At 36.6% G+C, this 15,912-nt stretch overlaps 2 protein-coding genes and 1 non-coding gene across 3 annotated transcripts; 1 reads left to right on the plus strand and 2 right to left on the minus strand.

Annotated features, from left to right (window-relative positions):
* Positions 1-222: 222 nt before the first annotated feature.
* On the minus strand, positions 223-329 carry LOC142174983 (small nucleolar RNA R71). The gene has a single exon (XR_012704180.1). It is a non-coding gene; the product is annotated as a small nucleolar RNA R71 (small nucleolar RNA).
* Positions 330-6,203: 5,874 nt separating this feature from the next.
* On the minus strand, positions 6,204-8,578 carry LOC107823771 (putative carbohydrate esterase At4g34215). The gene is made up of 3 exons (XM_016650477.2): positions 7,816-8,578; positions 7,245-7,440; positions 6,204-6,940 (listed from the first exon to the last, which is right to left on the minus strand). Exons 1-2 carry the CDS (start codon positions 8,470-8,472, stop codon positions 7,246-7,248), a joined length of 852 nt encoding a protein of 283 aa, XP_016505963.1. The 5' UTR covers positions 8,473-8,578; the 3' UTR covers positions 6,204-6,940; position 7,245.
* Positions 8,579-14,601: 6,023 nt separating this feature from the next.
* LOC142174504 (uncharacterized) lies at positions 14,602-14,913 on the plus strand. Its single transcript, XM_075240310.1, has one exon. The coding sequence runs from the start codon at positions 14,602-14,604 to the stop codon at positions 14,911-14,913; it is 312 nt and encodes a 103-aa protein (XP_075096411.1).
* Positions 14,914-15,912: the final 999 nt, after the last annotated feature.

Consider the following 15,912-nt stretch of genomic DNA (forward strand, 5'->3'; position numbering starts at 1 on the left):
GGGCCGCCATATGAGGATCTGCATATGCACATTTAGAATTTTTTGGAGATCACAGAAACCTACAATTTTTCAAAAATCTCTTCGGATAATGTCTGAGTGACATTATTTCGCTTTTCACTAAAAGCAAAGTAGTGGTTACAAAAGGAGCCTACAAATTCAATTAGAACCTGGGATGATATGGCGTGGAAATTAATTAAATTTTTCCCCTCTTGGAAGACAAAATCGCTAAGGAGCCAGATTTCTGGATTCCAACAAAAGGAAGTCGAAATGCTTCACCAAGCTTGTGAGCGATATAAGAAGCTACTTAGAGACTGCCCACACCATGGTCAGATAGAAGTTTTGAGTTACACTTTTGTGGAAATATTAGATGAAGCTTCCAAAATGTACATAGACTCCACTTGCGAAAATATGTGCATGGAGAAACTATACGGTAAAATCCAGGTCTTGCTTAGCAAATTTAGTACAAATGATTAGAATTGGCAAAGAGAAAGAGAACCAAGTAGAGAAATCGGTCCTGAGACGAATGGTATGATCGAAATAGATGCTTTAACAGCATTGAGAGCCGATGTAGCCAAGATAGCAAATCAAGTTGGAAAGCCATCTCTAGCATAAATGCAACCTGTGCAGCATGTGCAACAAATAATAATTTATTGTGAGTATTATAGGAAAGGCCACATTGGTGACCAATGTCCTATAAACCCCGAACTCATCTACTATGTGGGGAAGCAAACTAGAGGTCTGATGAATTATAATACTCAATATGGTAATATATACAATCCAAAGTAGAGGAACCATCCTAACTTTCCATGATATGAAAATCAGAGCAACAACAAGCCTCAAGGTAATTATAATCACCCACTGAAACCACCACAACAAGTAGAGGAAAGTTTGACCGATATGATGAAAAATCGTGTACTCGATAACCAGAAGATAATGGATGACAATCAACAACTACGTATAGAGTTCAGAAATCTAGAGAGTCAATTCGTGTAGATGATAAATAATCAAAACACTAAATCTGCGGGAGCTCTCCCATGAGATATAGAGAAAAATCCTCAAGTCGATGCAGTTACATTGAGAAATGGGAGAGAATTGGTAGAAGTACATAAGGAGTCATCTGGGATCGAAGCAGAAAGAGTGCCAAAACCTGTGGAGATGGCTAAGAAAAAAATAGTCGAATCTGAGCATGTAGCAAAAAGGGTACCACCCTTTTTTCCTCAAAGGCTAAAATACAAGAATGATGACCGCATATTTCAAAAATTTCTATATATGCTGAAGTAGATACATTTAAACATCCCTTTGGTGGACATGTTTCGCGAAGTCCCAAAATATGCTAAATATATCAAGGACATAGTGAAAAATAAAAGGTGGTTAACTAAGTTTGAGACCATCGCACTCACTGAGTAGTGCACTTCTAGGATCAACACAAGCTTCCGCAAAAACTTAAGGATCCGGAAACTTTACCATCCTTGTGAGTATTGGTGAAGTTGATGTAGGTAAAGCTCTGTGTGATTTGGGTGCAAATATAAATTTGATGTCGTTATCAGTGTTCAAGCAGTTAGGCTATATAGTTGGCTGATAGATCGCATGCATACCCCGAGGGAGTAATTGAGTATGTGTTGCTATAAATTGGGAAGTTCATATTCCTATCAAACTTTATCATCTTGGACTACGAGGTTGATGAGTGAGTTCCTATCATCTTGGGACGACCTCTTTTGGCCACTAGAGATGCAATTATCAAAATTTGAGAAGGTAATATAATCATGAGGATTAACAATGAAGAATAAGTCTTCAATGTGTAATGAGCCATTCAGTTGCATCGCCATTACGGGGACCTTGCCTTAATTTCTATAGTGGAAGCAGACGAACCAACCCTGGATGAGTGCATTTAAAGATGATGCGCTGCAAAAAAACACCAATGTTATTCCATCACATGGAACTTGAAGAAGGGGGTAAGGATAGAATGCACATTCCGGATGCATCACGTGAATGCATTAGAAAAGAACCCCGGTTTGAGCCTCTGGATAGGCCAAGTGGTCAACCACCTAAGCATTCTATTGAGGAGGCCGTAAAACTGGAACTCAAACTGTTACCCTCTCATCTTCATTATGCATATTTGGGAAGTTCTAACACTTTACCTATGATTATTTCTTCTCATTTGTCTAACTTACAGGAAGAGAAGTTGTTGAGGGTGCTAAGGAGCACAAACGTGCCATTGGATATATGGTGTCTGCCGTAAAGGGTATTAGCTCTGCATTCTGCATGTACAAAATACTCATGGAGGAAGAACATAAGTCTAGTGTGGAACATTAGCACCGCCTAAATCCAATCATGAAAGAGGTGGTAAGAAAAGAAGTGATTAAGTGGCTCGACACAGGTGTTGTATTTCTTATCTCCAACAGTAAGCAGGTAAGTCTTGTCCAATGTACATATAAAAGGGGAGATAGGATTGTTATAGTGAAGATCAAAATGAATTAATCTTAACTACGATGGTAACTGGTTGGCGAATATGCATAGACTACAGGAAGTTAAATAATGTTACACGAAAAGATGGTTTTTCCCTCCCCTTTACTGATCAAATGCTTGACAGGTTAGCCGGATAAGAATATTATTGTTTCTTTGATGGCTATTTGGGATATAATCAAATTACTATTGCCATGGAGGATCAAGAAAGATCATTTGTACATGCCCTTATGGCACTTATGCATTTAAGAGAATGTCATTTGGGTTATGTGATGCACCTGCGATTTTTCAAAGGTGTATGCTGGTAATTTTTATCGATATAGTGGAACAACTTGTTCAGATCTTTATGGATGATTTTTCTGTGTTTGGTCCCTCTTTTGATGAATGCTTAACCAATCTTGTGTCACGATCTGATTTTTGACCAAGTCATAACTAGCACTTGGTGCCTTAATTTGACCGAACGAATCATCTTGGCTTTTCTATTCTATTATATTTTTATTATGCAATGCATCTCAACACAATTTAAGATAATCTAAAGTAAATTCTTTTCTGAAGCTTTAAAGGAAATAATATTCTAAAAAGAAATTTTTTTGTATCTTAAATACGTTGAAATAAAATGTAATGCAAAGTGGACATCCATGATTATGTTCTGACTCTATCTATAAAGTCTCTAATAAATACTAAATAATAAGACGAAATTCCGAAATTAACGAACTCCACAAATTAAAATGGAGCTCACCAAGTTTGCCGGCAATACGAGGAGAATATCCTAGCTCAATTGATATATAAAAGCGGATCCTCCCACGTGGATCATTTTTTGTGAAATTCTCCTCCTTTAAAATAAGACAACTAAACTAAACTGCACTAAAATTCACTGATATGGATTCTCCTTTAGATGACGACAACCAAAACAAAATTCACTGCTGTAGAATCTAACCCCCCCCCCCCTCCGTTAAAATGAAAAATAAATACTCCTATTAGATATAAAATGGAATGAATATAAATAACTACGACAAATATTGAGCCAATCATTCTCTAGGACCAAAGATTCACGACAATAATATACATTGTCATATCAGGTTAGGACGTAATGTAAGTAGCAAAAAGGCATGTAGTTTAGACTATAATACCACAAAGGAGTATGATAGTTTGAAACCTTCACCGTTAATTAGAGAATTCAGATTCAATATCTAAATACAGAGCACTTGAAATAAAAATGCTATAAATTTGAATAAAAATCTCGAAAAGAAAAATAAACAATAGAAGTATCATGTTTTGAAGGATTTACTATTTACTTTTAGTATTACTTTAATTTATATATATGAGTATTGGATCGGGTGAGCCACGTCGGGTTGAGTTATTCCTATTTTAATTTGATTATTATTTATTAGGCTGAAAATAAGAAAATTCTTGTGAAAATTTATATTTTCCTATCACTGTGATTTTTTGTGAGTTAGTAGAATTTTTATGATTTTTGTGTGAGAAAATATAATTATATGATTTTGGTAAATAAAGAATCATGGTTATGATTTTTGTGTGAAAAGATAAAGTTACATGATTTTAGTGAAAAAAAACTATAGTTATATCACCATTTGTGAAATTAACCCAATAAAAATACCATCATAAGAAGCTCCTTACCTATTCATAGTGGCTTAATCGGCATGAATCCCAATTAATTGAGCCAGCGAATTTTAAATACAGAAAGTTTAACCAAAAAAGTTTATATTTAAAAAACGAAATCTAAAAAGTTGTTAGGTCAATATTTTTTTTATAAATATGCCCTTCTTTGGAGATCCAAATAAATTAGGGTCCAAGTGAAGAAATTTCACAGTGTGCATCCTTAAAGGTTGGCGATTAACTTTTGGTCATGTCAAAGAAAGTATAGTAATTATACAAATACCCGCCAGAACTTGTGCTCCTCCTCTTCCTTCTTCTTCTCCATCATTTTCATATGTGCCGTAGAAAATTGAAAACTCATGACCTTATTTGTGTTGGTTTGGATTGGGATTGTAGAAGAACCTTGAAAATACCAAATTATTTGGGTTTGTTTGACTTTATTGTTAAAGAAGATAAAGTAATTCTATTAACTTTCGAAGGTTTGGATTGAATTTAACCATCGAGAATTATTGGGATTAATAAGATGTTGAATATAAAATAAAGCCATCTGGATTCTGATGTTGTTCCTGACAAATTTGGATTAGTTTTAAGCAAACAATGTGTTGGTGAAATTTTTCAGAAATTTCTTATGATTCGCCAGAATCTGTAGAAAGTGATTTCCAGAATCAACCTGCTTAACTGCATGCCAGACCATTAAATAATGACACAATTTGTGTTTAATTCCTTGTGATTCACCGGGAGTAGTTGTGGCAAATCCATCAATCAGAAGCTCCTATAGATCCGCCAGAATATGACAACAATTTGTTCCAAAATTATGGCACAATTTAACAAGGCTTATGGTGATTTATCAAGACTTGTGGCAACCTTATCCATTAGAAATTCCTAGAGATCCGCTAGAATTTGTAAACAATGTGTTCCAAAGTTATGACACATTTGTAGTAAACTCCACATAATTCACCAAGACTAGTTATGACAAGTCCATACATTAGAAACTCTTGGGGATCCACCAGAATATGTGAACAATTTGTTCTAAATTACGACACAGTTAATACTAAGGTCCTGATGATTTATCAGGACCTTGGACAAGCCTATCAAATAGAAACTCCCGGTGATTCCTGGACACTTTGTATCGAACTCCTGATAACTGTCATAACTTGTGACAAGGCTAGACAAGTTAAATCATTCCATATAAATAAGGGCGGTTAAATTTGGTCCAAGCCCAAATGACTCACACAACTCATTCAATGTTGGGCTAGTTATTGACCCACCTATTTATTGAACTTAAGCTCATCTTGACCCAACCCATTTCAACCCATTAAAATTTGGGCCAATTTTTAACTCAAATTGATCAATGAGTAACTTTGCCAAAATATCTTAGAAATAAATTATATAACAAAAGAAAAAGGTCTTATTTAGAAATTATGCAATTCATAAGAAGACAACATATATTAAGTAAAACTTAAAAAGAATTGGGCGGGTTGGGCAATGACCTGAATTTTAGTACATCTTGATACAACCCATTTTAGCCCAAGACCCGCTCAATTATTAACTCAACTCATTTTGACTCGCCCAAAATCGGCTCAACCCGCCCATTTAACACCCCTAAATTATAAATTGAAGCGGAAGGAGCACAACGTAACAATGAAGAAAAAACAAAATGATTACTCATGACAAATGGCTTTTAGCATATTCCCACACGCACCATTTATACTAAGCTACCTCTACAAGTGGCTAATTAAACTACTAGTAACAAAAGAAAACTATATGATCACCTCCAAGGAGAAGAACGATTAACTGAAATTTAAAATAGTACGAATGACGTAGAAATAATAGTATCATTAAACACCTAATTTCTTTTTTCTTTCAAACGTCAACATACACAAACTTTATCTTTTGTTCTTTTGAAAGTCAGCCAGCAACTTCAATACCGTAAAAGTTGGCATGTTTATTTCGTCAACCGAATTTTCTATACTGTGGCAGTTAATATAATGCCTGATAGGTTTTAAGGTTAAGTTTCAATTATAACAATATTATCTTCTGTTATATTTTTGGGTAAACAAAAAGGAAAGAATAAAGATAATTAGCAAGATTGCTACTGGATTCAAAATAAAGAAAGAAAGAAGAATTAGTTACTGCATTAATGATCATTAAGAGGCAGCTCAACTTAAGGAGTGAACGAATATTCAGTTACAATCATTAATGGTCAATCAAGAAGCATTTTTGACTCAATCAAGGGAACCCATTCCAGTTTCAAAGAATATGCTCCTTGAAATCAGCCGGAACATGAAAGGTCACATCCGAGTCTGGGCCAGTCAAAGAGCAAGATTCAAAGAAGTATCTCTTGGGTCAAATCCCTTAATCAAAGATTTTGAGCCTCATGTTTCCAATAAAGATTTAATGGCTCTTTTCTCTGGTATAAAAGGGAAGCTCTCTCAAGAAGAAGACCTTGCAACTACAAAAAGAGCATTCCAAATCTGTCTACTTCTTAGTTCAAACATTGTAATTCTGAGTTATCAGTATCTCAAAAGATAGAGAGATCTAGAGTGCAAAAGAAAGTTGTGTCACTTGATTAGAACTCAATTGCTGATTCTATATATTGATGGATACCATCGTGTAAATTTATTCAAGATCTTAAGAGAACTCTTGTGACCCAAGGGAACTGGATGTAAGTACCACAACGGTATCGAACCAGTATAAATCGTGTATGTCTTACTATTGCTCTTTACTGCTTTTACTCCTTCTGTCTCGTGGATTAGTCAATTAATGTTCATATTAGCCGACTAAATTTTAATCCCCGCCTCTTGTACTTTCAATGCCAACAGAACCGCAGTCTTCAACCTCGGGCCTGATAAGAAAATTCCTGCCAGAAACAACATAACATCCATTACAAACAAATTAAAGCCATGAAATGATGAAATATGAAGAACTAAATAGATAAGAATTCTACTTCTTTACATTAACAGTGTAACTAAGTTTTTTACACACTGAGATTAAGAGCACGACTTGCAGCACCAAGTAACTCTTTAAAATAAATCTAATTTGGTAATATGGAAAATAAAGTAAATAACTTGACATAATGAGTCGAAATGCATTGGTGGTAGAAAATTTAACACGACATCGATAATATTTTGGGCACACTACTAGTCTTAAGAGGGAGAATGCACCTTAATTTTGAGTGCGAACAAAGGCATCAGCCAGCATCAGACCAAGCTGAACTTGTGCTGGAGTTGTAAGGTGCAAAAAATCTGGCCCAACTGGTAGCCCTTTAGCATCAACACATCTCAGGTTCGGAAGCTTAAGCCCCAGCTGAGCTTTCCTGATCTCCTCTATATAAGGCCCTGGTGCTGTCGCCAATGCCACCTACACCCACAACAACAACAACAACGGCAGCACAATAACCAACGAAAATTAGTCAAAATCTTGATCTAGCTTCGAGTTGTATAGGGACCCATCTTAAGAAATTCTCCATAATGACATGGGAAATACATGAGAATAATGGAATAGTAGTAAACTATTTACAACCAAGAGTCTTAGCGGGATGGTCCCTCTATCCTTAATCAGAGGTTTCAGGTTTGGGCCCTAAAATGGAGACTTCTTGGTAGTGAGCGATTCACCTCATAGTGGACCTACTCGTCACTAATCTGGATTAATAATTAGCCGAGCTAGTAAGTTTTGAATACCGGATGGTTAACATGAGCATTGACTTTCTCTGTGAACAAAAGATCATTTCATTACCTGAACAATAGGGAGTATAGGCAGCTGCAGATCCTTGCGCACATGTTTGAAGAATTTCTTCAATCTGCCTTTATACAATGCAGCATCTTCAGGGTCCACAGCGTCACTCTCTCCCTGGTACCACAGCATCCCTCGTATTGTCCCTCCGCCTTGCAACGCCGCCTTCGTCCTCCTTATCATTTCATTGTAGAGCCAACCACCACGAGCCCATTGAGTAATATTTGTGCCGCCAATAGCACACGGGACCAACCCAATCACTCCAATATTCGGGTCGCTCTTCAAGAGTGTATTGGCAAATGACATACCAGGACCAACCCCACAAGTTTTGTTCACATCTCTGTCTTTGTGTAGAGGTTCTTTAGCCTCAACCCATTTAAGTTCTGCGCTAAGTCGGACGATTGATGGATTGGGCTGACATTCAGGTGGAACGACACCATCCCAAGTCAAATTAACCATACCTGCTGGGCTGGTATGATTAAAGACTCCACCACGGCCTGACATGTTGCTCTGTCCTGATAAAATGAATATGTTCTTGACTTTTGAAGCACAACCATTTGTTACATTAGCCGTTGCCACCCACGCGGTGTGCACCAAAAACATCAAAAAAAGAAGGGAATGCATTGTTTTCCAGAACACAGGTTCAAATTTTGAGAACATCTTCAAGTCTTCCTTTTAAACAAATTAAAGAGGGACTCCGAGGAAAAGAGGGTTGTTGGCCTTTCCTTTTAGCAAGATGATTGATTCCTTGTTAATTCAGTATTAGATTCATTCCACTTGCTACTATTTTTATTCAACACTACTAATCAGCTACAGTATGACCTTTGGATATGACTACAAGACAAAACTTTTTATATGCGAATGAATGAATACAGTGTTTCCACATTAATCAAGCCTTTGACCAGCCCCTTACCCTAAACTAACACATTGGGCACTATTGTATCACGAGTTAATTCTTAATTAATCACTTGCATTTCTACATGCTTGTGTTGCAAAACGTCTACTGCAATAATTTATTTGAACTTCTCGTCCGTTAAGAGAAGGCAACAAAAGTAGAGGAAAACAAAAATGTACCAAAAGTCCATCCTACTGACATTATAGCTCCTCCCGGGTTAGCAGCAAGGATAGATCAAGATTATTCCAAGAATGATTTTAAATATTTATTGTACGTGAAGGATTTATATTAAGTTATATAAATTTTTTAAAGGCATTTTTCATGAATTAATTAATTCTCAACTTCTGCATCCAATGATAAGCCGGCCACAAATTTAACATCCTCCCTGTAGGCTCACAATCAATTCATTTCTAGAAACTTCTCCAAATACTATAACTCTCAGTTCTTAAAAGAAAGACTTTTAGTTTTCCAGAATTTTGTCGACCAAGCATGCTATTAAAATGATAGACTTTATGTGTAGAAGCCATTTTTTAGTTTACATGATTTCGTGCACGTCACAAGTAATATGGTTACGTAAACTACTCCTCCAGCTAAGAAGCCAATGCTGCTCTTTTTGGATTGAATTGGTCTGTATTGAAGGGTTACTGTTGGTTTCCCACGTCGGATAAGGAATATTTGGTCATGGGAAATCTTCACCTTATAATAAAATAACTTTTAAGATGAAGTTAACTCAAGGTCTATTTCTTTTTATAGATTTATTCTAAATGGAGTCAATAAAGTTTCTTCTTATTATTTGCCCCATGGTGCTAAAGGGCCTTTCATGTTTGGCTAAAGATTCATATTTTTGCATGTAGTTTTTCTTGCATTATGCCTCAATCTTGTTAATTGTGGCGTGAATATTTGTGACTTGAGCTAAATAATGGTATCCATATGTGTAGGAGTCAATTGGAAGTGATTTGAAAAATTTACATACAAAGTGAAGTAAAAACTGAAGAATCTGGAGGAAGTATAAGTTTGGTGCCCAGGTCCCGGACAGCGATGCGATGTTCACTTCGCCAAACCAGGACCTAAACAGAAGAAACCAGAAAAGTCCCGGACAGCGAAGCGAGGTTCACTTCGCCAGACAGGAAGCGGAGTAGAAGAAATAAGAAAAGTCCTAGACAGCGAAGCAAGGTTCACTTCGCCATACCGGGACTGGAGCAGGAAAAATAAGTTTTTCCAATCCGAATTGGGAGAAGCCTATTTCGTCTAGGCTTTTTTCCTATACATATAAATAGTCATTAAACACTATTTTTAGAGGAATTTTTGCAACCGGAGGCAAGAATATCACTTGGAACAACTTTTGGAGGAGAAAATTATCGAGTTCTTCATTCCTTTATCTTTTGTTTGTAATTTGTTTATGCAAAATACTTGGAAAATTATTACTACGAACATGAGTGGCTAAGCTTTCTAGTTTCTAGGGTTGTGGTTGACATGATTATTAACATTTATTAATTACATCTCCGTTAATTCGGATTATCATCTTGTGGTTGTTTCTTTAATTCTAGTTTTTATTTGTGAATTGTTTTAGCTACCAATTCACCCTACTTTCTATGCTATTGTCACGACCAAACCGATGGATCGCGATAGGTGCCGAGTCCTACCTGTCGAACACCCTTAAACATGCGTCTAAGATATAAACATGAATAACATCTGCTGGACCACTAGAATAGCATATGTGAGGAAATCTATCCAAAAGACATATATACATACACGTGCGAATTACTTAGGGCGGGCCAACAAGGCTGCTATAGAAAACTACATATCCAAAACTAGAAGCCGGCAAGGCCACATACTATCCAACTATACATACTGTCTACCGACTTCTAATAGAAATACAACTGTACAAAGACGGCACTGAGCCATGTCATACCCATATTTATATATACAAGCATATCATACCAAAATCAAAAGCAGCTCCGGATCAAGTGGAGCATGCCAATTCTCGCTGATCAAGGATCCTAAGAAGGGGGATTGTCAGCTTGCCTACCTGCACCTGCGGGCATGAAACGCAGGCCCTGGGAAATAGAGCGTCAGTACAAATAATGTACTAAGTATGTAAGGCATGAAAATCAGTACATAAAAGACATAGATGAAACATGGAATGAAGAATTTCATTTGTAAGTCTGAATAACTTTGTAAATTCTGAAACGTTTATAATGTCATGAACGTGCATATAAATATCGTGCCATGCATGGGTATAGGTGTACATAATATCATCAAGCCTCTAAGGGCATCATAGCATATCGTCTCGGCCACTGTGGACAACATCATCAGCATATACCAACTGGTGGTGGTGCGTATATAACATCGTAATCTTTTTCCCGTATCCCATATAAATATAATATACATATATACACATATATAACGCCATCTGTTCATGGGCCAATGTACATGTATAAATGCATAAGAAATACGTTAATAAGATTTTCTTGGAATGCCATAAAACTTTATATGCCTTTTGGATAAACTTTATCAAATACATATTTTTCTGAGACTCATAAACAGACGATAGAATAATAAGACTTATGAGAGAATAAGAATATACATATCTCTAGCATTTCTACGAATAGAGTAATTTATGAAAGTTGTGCATTTGCTCGTTTCATTTGTATCGTATAGATCATGCCAAAAGAAAGAAGGGATGACCTTAACATACCTAGAGTAGGGAAAAACCCGTATAATATTCTTGGAAAAGATTGCACTATACTCCTTTAGAACCGCAAAATTTTACGTTACTACAGTTCTAACAATTCTCGTTGGAATTGTTTGGTTGCAAGAATTTCGTTGGTAGCTTTTTCGGATGGAGTTTAGCTTCTATTCTTGAAGTACTTTAAACTTAGGAAGAAAGATATATGATTCTTACTTTATTATTCTCTGTCCAAATGAACCAAACTTTTTATAACTTTGAATGTTTTACACGTTGATGACTTATTCACTTTAGGTATCCACCTATGATCATATGACTACTTAGTCATATGTCTTAATAGTGGCCTACTGCCACGTGAGGGGTGGGGCAGGGAGGAGATTTTAAATCTTTATCCAATAATTTATTAATTAATTAGGTAATGTCCCGTTACCTGATAATTAATCAATTACCCGCATAATTAAGAATTGTCTCAAATTACTTAAGTTACCACTCATTGTTAATACACTTTGAGTACCCTACTATCGTGGTCATGGGGTACCTTATATGACACTAGTCTATAAATATCGGGTATTATAGCTCGGACCGTATTTTATCATAAATCGACAACCTTCAACGAAACTCATTTTCTTAGATTTATTTGCCCTTTATCCTTCACGGCACTTACTTATCGCTTGTTATAAATAGCATAAATACGTTAGCCTTAAGATAATCTCATCCCTGAGTCTACATCGATTAACTGAAGACGAAACTTTAACGTACGAAAACGCGGGATGTAACAGCTATGCTTGGAAAAGTCGTGTGTAGATTAGAGTTGAATTAAAGAGAGCCTGTTTCTGAATACGTGGCTCAGGGCATTTTGAGGTTAGGATAGGGATAAACCTAACCATCTTGCTTAGTTGAATATCGTATTATATTCGTTCGTGATAGACTCAATACCATAGGAATATAGGATTAATATAGTATGGATAGACGAGTAGTATTGTGGGAACATGCTATAACATGTTATTCATATAAATGATCCGGTCAATTAGCAATCATTGATACTATGGATTAACAAGTATGGTTATTGAACTTAATATGATTGATAAACTGACCACAACCCTAGAATCTTTATCACCTCTAAATAAAATCCAAAAACACATGTTTGCATCCTTGATATATTAGCTAATTACTTGTTCAATTTATACAAAAGTTGTTTAGTAGAAAAATGATATTTTTTATCTTGGACTGTTAATTGATTTTAGTTAGCTTAGTTAACGATTAATCTAAGTCTATATGGGTTCGACATCCGACTTTTGAGTCACTTTATTACTTGACAGTCACATATACTTGCGTTTAGTTAGGGAACCAATAAGTTTTGGCGTTGTTGCCGGGACTTGGTTATTGATTATTTATTTAATTTAAGCTTTTATTCATTATATGTTCAATTTTTAATTTTTAGTTTGCTTTATTTATGTTAACGCAGGCTCTTCTCTCGAATGCAGAGGAGTAGAAGCACGAACAACCACTTTCCTCTTGATCTTGAAATAGAACGAACACTTCGCAAGTTAAAGAGGGAAGTCGAAGCTAGAACTAGAACAAAAGGAGAGTTGGAAATTAATGTTCAGCCTAAACCACAACAAATGGCAGTAAATGAAGAGCGACCAGTGATAGTGGCCGCAATGCCTAATCTTGCTAATGTGACCCAGGCTATAGTGAAGCCTGATATCACGAGTCACTTGAGCTCAAACAGTACATCGTACAACTAATTCAGTCCATAGGGCAGTATGTGGGTCTATCTCATGAAGATCAGCAGCGGCACATTCAGAACTTTTTGGAAATTACGAGTACCTATAATTATCCGATTGTTTCCAACGACTATGTCAGACTGACATTGTTTCCCTTTTCACTGCTGAGGAGCCAAAGAATGGTTGCAGAAGGATCCCGCAAGCTCGATCCACACATGGGATGATCTAGCACGAAAATTTTTAATCAAGTTTTTTCCCATTAAGAAGACAAAGTCGCTAAGGAGTCAGATTCTTGGGTTTCAACAACGAGATGGCGAGACTCTTCATCAAGATTGGGAAATATACAAGAAGCTATTCAAAGACTGCCCACACCATTGTTAGACTGATGAGGTGTTGGGTCATACTTTCGTTGATGGGTTGGATGAGACATCAAATATGAATCTTGACTCACCATGTGGGAGTAGTTTCATGGCAAGACCGTATAGTAAAATCCAGATCCTGCTAAATAATTTCACTGCTAATGATAATAATTGGCAAGGAGGTGGGGAACCACGAAGAGCATTTATACAAAAGTCAGCATGTGCAATTGAGCTCGATGATTTCTCAGTCATGAGGGTAGATATAGCAAAGTTAGCAAATCAGATGAATAAAATGACTATGTACTAAGCATAACATATGCAACATGTGCAATAGATGTCTACTTGTTGCGAGTTATGTGGTGAAGGTCACACGAGTGACATATGTCCTGCAAATCCTGAATCCATCTATTATGTAGGGCAATAAAGTGGAGGGACGATAAATTAGCAGGCACAATATGGGAACACATACAATCCAAATTGGAAGAATCACCCTAACTTCTCATGGGGTGGGAATCAGATGACTCAGAATTTGTATAGACCCCAAGGAAATTATAGTCAACTGTTGAAGCCAGCCCAACAAGTAGAGGAGAATATGAATGACTTATTGAAGAAGTTATTGCTTAACAATCAGCAGTTCAAGACCGATTTTAGAAATCTTGAGAGACAAGTTGGCGATTGGCGACAAATCAAAATACTAGGCCTGATTGTGCACTTCCCAGTGATGTTAAGAAGAATCTTCAAGTTAATGCAGTCTCACTCTAAAACGGAAGGGAATTAGAAAAGGTGCCAAAGAAGAGAAAAGTTAAGCATGTACCTGAGAGGGAGTTGATTCCTAAAGCAACCATGAGTCAAAGAAAGATGATACAAGTTCACAACTAGTAGGTGTCGCAATGCTACCACCTCATTTCCCCCAAAGGTTACAGAAGAAGAATGATGATCGCATATTTAACAAATTTGTCTATGTTGAGCCAGGTTCAATTAAATATTCCATTGGTTGATGTACTTCGTGAAATTCCAAAATATGCTAAGTACACCAAAGATATAGTGGCTCACAAGAGGAGACCTACTGAATTCTAGACAGTCGCACTTATTGAGGAATGCACCTCAAGGGTCCAAAACATGCTTCCTCAAATGCTTAAGGATCCTAGCAGCTTCACCATCTCTGTGCAGATTGGTAATGTTGATGTATGTCATGTTCTTTGTGATTTGGGGGCGAGCATAAATCTGATTCCCTTGTCTTTGTTCAAGCAACTGGGTGTGGGAGCTCCAAGACCACCCACTGTGATATTGCAATTAACCGATAGATCCATTTCTTACCCTGAAGGAGTGATTGAAGATGTATTGCTACAAATTGGGACATTCATCTTCCCAACAGACTTTATCATCCTAGATTATGAGGCTGATGAACAAGTTACAATTATATTTGGATGACATCACTTGGCTACAAGTGATGCAATTATTAAAGTGAGAGAGGGAAAAATGATTATGAGCATAGACAATGAGGAAATAGTTTTCAATGTCTACAAGGCGATTCAACTCATAGGCCATTATAATGAGCTCTCTATGATATCTATTGTGTATGTGAATGAGCAGCTTATAGATCCGAGCATATATCCAGATGATTCTCTAGAGAAATCACTCATATTATTCGATAGCTTGGAGATTGATGATGAGGTTGAGGAGATAATGCATATACCAGATGCATCATGCATATACATGCAACGATTAACCCTTTTTGTGCCCCTAAATAGGCCAATCGGCCCGCCCCCTAAACCCTCAGTTGAGGAGCCCCAAAACTAGAACTTACACTCGTACTGTCTCATCTTCATTGTGCATATTTGGGATGTTCTAATAGTTTGCCTATGATTGTTTTTTTCTCATTTGTCTAACTTGCAGGAAGAAAATTTGTTGAGGGTGCTGAGGGATCACAAGGGTGCCATTGGTTGGAAAATGTCTGACCAAAAGGTATTAGCCCTGCATTCTGTATGCACAAAATATTCATGGATGAGGGGCACAAGCCTAGTAGGGAATATCAATGCTGCCTAAATCCAATCATAAAAGAGGTGGTAAGAAAGGAAGTGATTAAATGGCTCGACGCAGGTATAGTGTTTCCTATTTCCGATAGTAAGTGGGTAAGCCATGTCCAATGTTTATCTAGGGGGTATAACTATTGCAGTGAATGAAAAAATAAATTAATCCCAACTAGGACTGTGACTAGATGGCAAATATGCATAGATTATAGGAACTTGAATAATGCTACACAAAAAAGATCACTTCCCTCTCCCATTCATTGATCAAATGCTTGACAGGTTAGCTGGACAAGAATATTATTGTTTCCTTGATGGATACTCAGGGTATAATCAGATTGCTATTGCCTAGAAAGATCAAGAAAAGACCACTTTTACATGACCTTATGGAACTTATGCATTT

Source organism: Nicotiana tabacum, chromosome 20 (assembly GCF_000715075.1).
Source record: "Nicotiana tabacum cultivar K326 chromosome 20, ASM71507v2, whole genome shotgun sequence".
Lineage (NCBI taxonomy): Eukaryota > Viridiplantae > Streptophyta > Magnoliopsida > Solanales > Solanaceae > Nicotiana > Nicotiana tabacum.

Excerpts from the sequence above, each read along its gene's own strand:
- LOC107823771 (XM_016650477.2), bottom strand. The coding sequence starts at position 8,472 with ATGTTCTCAAAATTTGAACCTGTGTTCTGGAAAACAATGCATTCCCTT. Across the intron at positions 7,441-7,815 it reads CTATACTCCCTATTGTTCAG|GTGGCATTGGCGACAGCACC; the intron begins GTAATGAAATGA and ends TTGTGGGTGTAG.
- LOC142174504 (XM_075240310.1), top strand. The coding sequence starts at position 14,602 with ATGCTTCCTCAAATGCTTAAGGATCCTAGCAGCTTCACCATCTCTGTG.